General features: G+C 58.1%; 1 protein-coding gene across 2 annotated transcripts; it reads right to left on the bottom strand.

The window, feature by feature from the left end:
* Positions 1 to 285: 285 nt before the first annotated feature.
* On the bottom strand, positions 286 to 5685 carry LARGE2 (LARGE xylosyl- and glucuronyltransferase 2). 2 transcript variants are annotated; one of them, XM_003781551.2, is made up of 14 exons: positions 5598 to 5685; positions 5395 to 5504; positions 5023 to 5105; positions 4639 to 4762; positions 4256 to 4427; positions 4042 to 4146; positions 3447 to 3559; positions 3249 to 3374; positions 3011 to 3166; positions 2746 to 2900; positions 2010 to 2288; positions 1525 to 1674; positions 1228 to 1423; positions 286 to 553 (listed from the first exon to the last, which is right to left on the bottom strand). In XM_003781551.2, exons 1-14 carry the CDS (start codon positions 5680 to 5682, stop codon positions 344 to 346), a joined length of 2064 nt encoding a protein of 687 aa, XP_003781599.1. In that variant the 5' UTR covers positions 5683 to 5685; the 3' UTR covers positions 286 to 343. The 2 variants fall into 2 exon arrangements, with proteins under 2 accessions (XP_003781599.1, XP_023366212.1); XM_023510444.1 differs by having other exon boundaries at positions 5395 to 5685.
* Positions 5686 to 8490: the final 2805 nt, after the last annotated feature.

The raw sequence follows: 8490 nt of genomic DNA, 5'->3' as shown, positions 1-8490 counted from the left end.
CTGCTCAGTGAGGCCCTCACGCCTCAGAGAACCAGGCCTTGAATCCCCCAAACCAGGAGGAACATTAAAAAGAATTTTTTAAACTTTAATTATGAAAAAAGAGTATATAATCAAAGGTAGGGGAACCGGCCCCAAACCGGCTGGGGCAGTGGGAAACCAGACCCCAGAATAGCAGCAAGGGGAGGACCCCAGACCCTACCCCACAGGGGTTCCACCTTAAATAATTTAAATAGTGATGGTGGGAGGGCAGCAGAATGGCAAGGTTGCTCTAGTGTCCATGGGGGTACAAGAGGGAGCAAAGGTGAAGGGCGGGGTGAGCCCATGCAGCTCCAGCCTGGGAGGCTTAGGTGGGGCTTTGAGGCTGCTGAAGGGCAGTGAGGTATTTGAGGGCAGCAGCCCCATAGTGGCGGGACAAGTCCTGATGGAACTCATCCTTGAGGGCCTGGAGGCAGTCACGATAGGTGGGGCTGGAGCGGAAGCGGGAGATTTCAAGGCTTGGAGCATGGGGCAGGTGGATGGCAAAGGCCTCAGGCAGCACCAGGAGCTCATATTCCTGCAGGGCAGGGAAACAGAGGTTGCCTGCGCTGGTGGGGAGACGCTGCCCTGGGAATCCAGCCCTTAACAGCTAAAGCTGTTAAGAACTAATGATTTTAGTTCTCCAGAAGGGAAACTTTTTTTTTGAGACTGAGTCTCAAGCTGTCTCCCTGGGTAGAGTGCCGTGGTGTCACAGCTCACAGCAACCTCCAACTCTAGGGCTTACAAGGGGTCCTTAAACTTTCTAAACGGGACCAGTTTACTGTCCCTCAGACCATTGGAGGGTCCGACTGCGGGCCCCGGGACAAGTTGGCTGCTAAGCAGGACAGGCAGTGGCGGCAAAAACACCCAACGGGCTGGATAAATGTCCTAAGTGGGCTGCATGTGGCCCGCCAGCCATAGTTTGAGGACGCCTGGTTAAGCGATTCTCTTGCCTCAGCCTCCCAAGTAGCTAGAATTACTGGCGCCTGCCACACGTCTGGGCTATTTTTCAGTTGTTGTAGTTGTTGTTCGGCAGGCCCGGACTGGATTCGAACCTGCCAGCTCTGGTGTATGTGGCTGGTGCCCTAGCTGCTTGAGCTACGGGCGCCGAGCCCAGAAGGGAAACTTCTAACAGTATTGCCTCATGGCGTGGTTCTCCAGGCAGAGATACTGCGAGTTCCCTGGACCCAGTATTCAGTAGCAGCTCCTCACCTGTGCATCCAGCTCCATGATATGGGCCACCTTGTTCCATCCAAAGCCCACAAAGCGGGGGTCATAGCGGGGACAGTCACGTGGCACAACCACATAGGGCTCATAGTCAGCTGCCCATTGCACACGGTATGGGGCCTGAGCCTCCCGCCAGCGGGTGTAGTCTGTGGGTGCGTGACCCCGGGGCCACTCATGATACCTGTGCAGCAGGATCAGACAGGGAGCCAGACTAAGGCTAGGACCTGTGGGTGGTGGGCCAGCATGGGGAGCAGAGCTGGGTTGGGCAGCACCCTCTCCTACCTGAAGGTGTAGAGAGCACCAGCATCTAGCAAGGCCAATAGCTCCTCCTTGGAAGTGGGGAAACTGAAGCGGTAGTGCAGGGTCTCAAATGCTGGCACCACCAGGGCCGCTTTCCGCTGGCTGCCCAGTCCCAGCTGTTCGATGGAGGACCTGAGGAGCAGTACGCATGAGCAGGACAGCAGGACGGGGCCTCTGCCGCCAGTGCTGGGCCAGTGCTGCCACAGAGACATTGGCCATGCAGCCTCACTCACAAAGGCTCTCTTACCTGATGCCACCTTAATGCCCTAATGGGACGTGAGACATAGTAGGGCCACTGGTGAAGCAGGGCTGGCCCCTCTCTTACACTCTGTGGCCACCTACATGGTCTGACAAACCCCACCATGCAGAGGGCGGAAAGGAGCGGGGCCATACCTACCTCAGGTCCCCCAGCCCGACCCTGTCCATATCCACCCCTCCACCATTCCTCTCACTCCCTCCAGGCCCACCTGAGATAGTCGTAGAGGGAGTAAGCAGGCAGAAAGTCAATGTCACTGAGGAAGACATAAGGTGTGAGGGCCTGAGCCAAGGCCACATTGCGGAGCTGGTTGACAGGGTAGAGGGGACCCTCGCGGTATACCACATGGTAGGCCACGTCCTGCCGGGCAGAGAGCACTGGGGAGGCCTCGACGAAACGCAGGAACTGCTGGGCCTCTGCATCTGTCAGGTACAAGGCCAGGCTCATGGGACCTGGCCAGTGCCTACACAGGGCTTCCAGCATCTGCAGCCTGGGGCAGGGGGCAGGGCAGAGCAAGGTCAGCCAAGCTCTGCCCTCCTTGCACAGAAGCCCAGATAGGGCAGAAAACCTTCCCAGAGCTAGCTGCTGCTGGCACCCCCCCCAAAGAACTTAACTGGGCACCTTGTAAGCACCTTTTGAGCAGGTCTTTAATCTTTACAACTATCCCAACAGATGGGTACTTTCTTTTCTGACAGATGAAAAAACTAAGGGATACAGGTAGTAAGACTTGACCATGGTCCCACAGCTACTAAGGGGCAGTTCCAGGCATCTGAATGACTCCAAAGTCCACTCTCTTTCTACCATATCCAGTATCTCCAACTTCTGGAATCCCTTGAGGGACAGGCAGCTCAGTAGTACAGCATCAGGCTGCCAGATGAAACCTCCTCTCAGAAATTCCCACTCCTAGCCCATACTGTGTTCCCTGGGGCTGCCCTTAGCACCCTCACCGGTCCATGGAAAGCTGGGTCACAAGGGTAACATCATGAGGCCGAGGAGTCGGCAGCTCATGGGGCAGGAAGGCGATGTGCACACGGTGCACAGTGAGCTGCTGCTGTCGGAACTCAAAGCAGGAATCTTCCTCATCAAGTTGTTCCAGGGCCTGCTGCAGCCAACACAGGTCAGGGCTGGGGCAGGATGACATGTCCCCCCAGACAAGGCTGGGTCAAGAGGGGCAGGGCCTCCAGAAAGCCAGCGAAGATGACTCTCTCTCACCTGCACAGCGCCAGGCAGGGGCTGGCTGGGGCACCCAAAGAGCTCTCTCCTCAGCAGGTTCCCATCATACTCCGTGAAGGTCAAGTAGAAGTTACGGAAGAATGCCACATGCTTGTTCTTTACCCGCAGCTTCTTTGGTGAGTTCCAGTGGATCACCTGGGACCCAGAGGGTGTCCATGGGGGTATTGGGAGCAGGAAGTGGGAGGCCCCATCCTTAGCCTATCCCTGTCCCACTAACCTTAAGGTCAGATGCCTCAGAGTAGCAGCGTTCAGCCAACGTGTGGTCTGACAGCTGCACATTCCAGATGCAGGGCAGGGGCTGCACCAGCCCCGGGTGCTCCTTGATCACAGCATTGAAGATGTCCTGGGAAGAGACAGCGGTCACAGCTCGGTCCCCAGCCTGCCACCCTCCCAGCCCCACTAAGGCTGCCCAGACCTGGTCGGCCAGTGAGGTAGCAGGTAGGGTGAGGAGCTCCCGGCTAGCTGTCAGCCTCCACATCTGTTCCCAGCCAGCTGTTCGTAGCCGGTCCAGCTGCAGCAGGATCACACCTGCCAATCGGGAGAGGTTGTCATGCCTGCATGGGATGACCTGCTCCTGGGGGGCCAAGGGTCATGAAGGCGTCTTTTCCATGTTTATTTTTTGTCTAATTAGTATTTTCTGACTGTTTAGACGTGATTGTGGACTACTTCTGTCAACAGTCCATCCCTTTGGGGTGACGGAGAGGCACTGTACACTGCCTAGCTTACAGAGCACCTCCATGTCTATCTTCTCACACTTGAGGATTCCAGGGCTGTTAAAATCACCCCATTTAATGGATAAGAAAATGGAGGCACAGAGGGACCAAGTGAGTTGGCCCAAATTATCCAGCATGCACAGCCAAGATTGGCACTGTTTTCTGGCCCTTCATTCAGCGTTCCTTCCACAGCACTATTCTTCCTGGGGGACCACCTAGCATTTTTTGGCCTGCCTGGCCCCTGGGGCCCAACAATCAACAGCCTACTCCTCTGTCTCCCCCCACCACTGTCCCTACCTGTGTTAAATCCCCGGCCCAAGGCAGGCCAGGGCCTGTGGTTCTTCCAGAGGTTGCCCAGGTACCAGTTGCTCTGGTTCTCCACAAGCCCAATCGCCTGCTTGTCTGGGAGGGGAGGACATAAGGGAGCTGCCTGAGCCTGCCGTGGGACCTGGGCTCAGTGCTAAACACAGGGGGTCCTGGGAAGGCCAGGGAGGGGGGCTGGCCCTCTCACCAGAAAAATGAGCAAAGAGTGCCCAGAGCTCCGCGATATCAGAGGCAAAGGTGACATCTGTGTCCAGGACAATGACTCGGGCCAGGCCAGGGGGCAGGGCGCCAGGCAGCACTAGCTTCATTAGCCCGTACAGGCCAGAGTAGTGCTTGTTGGGGATCCAAGAGACCTGGTGCTGTTGGGGGAAGGGCAGGGCATGAGCTGGCAAAGACCTATGGGCCAGAATCTAGAGGGACACAGTGGGAGAACAGATGAAGTCCAAAAAGAATGAAGGCTCTGAGCTTTTGTAGGTGTGATGGGATTGGGGACTCTCCTCCCCCACCCCCTAGGAGGAAGGAGAGGGATGGGCACAGCTGGCAGGGGTGCAAAGGGGCTGGGGCTCCTGCCTTGAGCTCATCAGCATCATAAAAGCTGACATGGACAGCGGGCACCATCCATGTGTGGAAGAGTGTCTCCAGAATGTTTCTGGCCACGGCGTTAGTCACCAAGTGGAGGTGCAGCGGATTTTTCCTTTTGTGTGAACAGAGAGGAAGCCTGAGAAACTCCAGCAAGGACAACATGGGACAACCCCTAGAGGCTCAGAGGGGGATCATCTGCAAAGTCCTTTTCCATATCCAGCTTAGGATATTTTTACAACCACTCTACAAAGGAGCAAGGGGACACTGTCCTTATGTCACAGACACAGAAGATGGAGCTCCGAGACCCAGTGACTTGTCCAAGACTTTGTCCTTCCCTGCCTCTGACCCATCTCCACTGACACTTGGCTGTACCTGTAGAAGAGTATGGACTTCACCAGGGTGATGAGATCTCGGCTGGAGTTATGTCCGGCACACACAATGGCCACATGCAAGCGCTGGCAAAGGGACACTCAGGTTGGTAGCAGTCCCCCACCCACTAGACGGTTGAGCGGCCCTGGCCTCCTGGGTCACGGAGGAGTGGGGCAGCAGGACCCACCCCCCATCTCACGCATAGGGAAACTGAGATTGGAAGCGGAGGAGGGTGGCAACCGGGACGCCCCAAGCTGGCTGGCCAGTGCCAGGGGAGGCACCAGGTGTGTGGTTCCCACAGGTGTCCAGGTGGCCGGGCTGGGGGGAGGCGCGCCAGGATTCCCGCCGCAGCCGCCGGGGGCCGTGCGCACCTACCTCGCACCTGGGCGGCAGCTGCGGCTGCGGGACACAGTCGGAGTGGTTGTGGCCGTCTCGGTCTGCCCGCGGGTCTCCGTCTAAGGTAGCAGCTCGCCGCAGCTGCCCGTCTGAAGGGATACGTGGCGTGAGCGGGCAGGCGAAGCATCCAGGGCCCCTAGTTCGTTCCCTTCGCTCGCGGCACTCACAGCCCGGGTCCCCACCGAACAGGAAGAATCCGAACAGCAGCAACAGCAGCAGCAGCAGCGCGGCGGCCCCCAGCGCTCGGGGGCGCCCTCGGGGCAGCATGGCCGCGGGCGGGGGCGCTTAGGGCGGTGTGCGACCCCAGGCTGCGGGCTCCATCACCGGCCCTGCGGGCCGAGAAGAGAGAAAGGAGAAGGCGCAGTCCTTGGCGCCCGGGCCGACGGCCGCCCGCTAGTCCCCGCAGCGCTGCGTCGCGGTCCTCACCTGCTCCAGCTGCTCCTGGGCCCCCGCCCTTGCGCCCTCAGCATTGAGCCGTGAGCCGGACCCGAGCAGCACGGGCCGGCCCCGCCCCCAACCTGAGCTCAGGTTTCACCTCCGCTTGGCTGAGCTCGAAGGGGCGGGGAGACCCCTGACAGTCTCTTTGCTCTCGCCCTCTTCCCCAGGCCTCCGACGGCCCCCAGCCTTCCAGGAGCCCCAAGGACCCCCTTTCTGGGCTGAGTTTCCCACCAAGGCACGTGGAAAGCTGTAGGGCGGGGAAACAGCCATCCAGGAAGAGCCAGTCCCCAACACCTGGCCTAAGCCCGTTCTCCTGCTTCGGGCTTTGGGGCCCTGTCTCCGCCCCCAGCTTCCCTGGGGGAGGGGCTAGTGACCCCAGGCCGGGAGCAAAGGGACTGCCAGGGCACAACCTGAGTGAGAGGGAGGGGATGGGAATGCTGGGCCTCGGGGGATAGGGACACCTGCTCTGAGGACGGAAGGCGGGGCCGGCGGAGACCTGCCCCGGAGCCATCGAGCCCCTGGAGCCCTCGACTTCCCCTCCACCCGCAGTCCAGGTGGCCTGGCCCTGCCCGGCGGCGGCTTTAACTCGGCTGGGACAAAGCGCCCTTGTGAAGGCCGCCTCCCGCCCAGGAGCTGGCAAGGGGCCTCAGGCTGGCGGCCTGAACTGCCTGGGCAGGGCCAGGATCCCCCACCCTGTCTAGACCGTCGTGGTTGTGCCAGCACCTCCTCTGCTTGAACCTCTTCCTCCTTCCTTCTAGGTGGAGAAGCCCCTAGCAGGCCTCAGACTGGCCTCTGGCTCTGGAGCGGGTGGTGGGCACTCTAGACTGTGCACAAAAGGAGTGTGCCAGTCCCTGTGCTAACCCTCTCTCAGTTCATCCTCACATCAATCCTATGATGAGGGCTTTATTCTTCCACAGAGAGCTGAAGTGACCAGGTTGTCAGACAAGAATGCCCTCTGCCATGCCCTCCCCCCACCACCCCAGCCTCTGGGCAGCAAAAGAAACTTTCTTGCTCTTCCTCTCAGTCTCCTGTCCCAGGACTTAACCCATGGTGTTCCTTCTGCATCCTGTGGGGCTGGCTGGCAGTCAAGGAAAGTTGGAGGCTGGTGGCGTCTGTTCATTTACTGCCTTTCTCCTTCCTAGCATTAAGCTGCTCACCGGACAGGGACCTTGTCTCTCTTGTCCAGGGCTGGGCACAGCCTTGCACATACCAAGTGCTCAGTACGTGTTGGAAGTGGATGGGTCTCATTCCTGTGAACTGGAAAGGGGCTCAAGCTGTGTCCTTTTGCCAAACCTCCAGCTACAAAAAGTAAGGTGAACCTAAAAGAGTTGTGGAAAGTCTCTGAGACCCCTACATCTCCACTCCTATGAGGCCAGGAGAGTCTTTCTTGGGAACATAAGGAAGGTCAGCTTTGGGGGCTTTGGAGGCCAGGGGTAATGGTTGCTATGGAGACTGATGGTGGCTCCTTATACATCTGGAGGAGAGGAGATGGGCAATGCCAGGCCACCCAGGCATCTTGAGCTTTGTGCCTCTGGCTTCCCTGATCCCCAGCTCTAGCCTATAGCTGGGGTAGGGGTGGGTAATTCCCTCCCCCAGTCCTTCAATAGAGACTAACTGTGGGGGAGCAGATAGAGTACACAGTCAATGGCCTGGCCCAGAATAAATCTTCAAAAAGGGGGCAGGGAGCTAGCAGGGAAGCTGGTCAGCAGATCTCACTGTGGTCACTCATAACATCAGCTTCTCTCCAACGTCACCACTCAGGCCTGCCTAGCCCCAGGGGGTTGTTTGGGGGCATTGAGGGGAGAGTGGAGATGGGTATGGGCATATAACAGGGTGCTGTTCCTCTAGGCCTGAGACTCAATGTGACCCTGCTTTGCCTAGGACTATGATATGTGTCCTTGGACTAGTCAGGCCTCCTCTATGGGCCTCTGATGTCCTCATACATATCCACTGGGCTGGTTTTTCTTCCCCTGTGCTGTGGGGCAGACTGAAGGAAGGAGGATCCAGCCCAACCTGCTCAGAGGCCCTTCTAGCCCAGCCAGGTGGCCCGGTACAGGCAGGGGCCCAGGGAACAGGGATTGCCCCCATCAGAGCCTCCTGCACACACTGCTACTCTTTGTCCCTGGGGCCTAATCAGGCCCAGGATCTAGAGAAGAAATTCAGGCAGCCCTGTTGCTGCTAACCTGGCTGAGCCCATGCTCCCCCATCCCAGTCCCAGAGAGAGAGAGGAAAAAGTGGCTCTAGCCCAGCCTCCTCATCTGTTCTGAGGAGGCTGCCCCTCTGTCCTCCATGCCTCTCTATCTCCACAGAATGACAGGACCACCAGCCCTGGGAGTGCTGAAGAAACCTCACATTCTCCTTCCTCACTCTCTCCACTGCAGCAGAAGGTAGACTAGGAGGAGTGGCCACCTATGTGATTTGGGGAATCACATAGGTGATTAAATGGTGGGGTAAAAGCCACATACAGCACTGTAATCCTAGCACTTTGGTAGGTTGAGGTGGGAGGATTGTTTGAAGCTAGGAATTCAAGACCAGTCTTGGCAACATAGTGAGACCCTGTCTCTGCAAAAAATTAGAAAAATAATGCCAAATGTGATAGCTCATACCTGTTATCCTAGCACTCTGGGAGGCTGAGGC

The sequence above is a fragment of the Otolemur garnettii genome, unplaced genomic scaffold (genome assembly GCF_000181295.1).
Source record: "Otolemur garnettii isolate 467f Iridium unplaced genomic scaffold, OtoGar3 scaffold00001, whole genome shotgun sequence".
Classification (NCBI taxonomy): domain Eukaryota; kingdom Metazoa; phylum Chordata; class Mammalia; order Primates; family Galagidae; genus Otolemur; species Otolemur garnettii.
The sequence above is the reverse complement of the archived record's forward strand: the minus strand, read 5'-3'. Positions and strand labels throughout refer to the sequence as shown.

Coding starts and splice junctions, on each gene's coding strand:
- LARGE2 (XM_023510444.1), bottom strand. CDS start 5,682: ATGCTGCCCCGAGGGCGCCCCCGAGCGCTGGGGGCCGCCGCGCTGCTG. Junction 5,106..5,394: donor AGCTGCCGCCCAGGTGCGAG/GTAGGTGCGCAC, acceptor TCCCTTTGCCAG/CGCTTGCATGTGGCCATTGT. Junction 3,167..3,248: donor CTGAGGCATCTGACCTTAAG/GTTAGTGGGACA, acceptor TCTGGGTCCCAG/GTGATCCACTGGAACTCACC.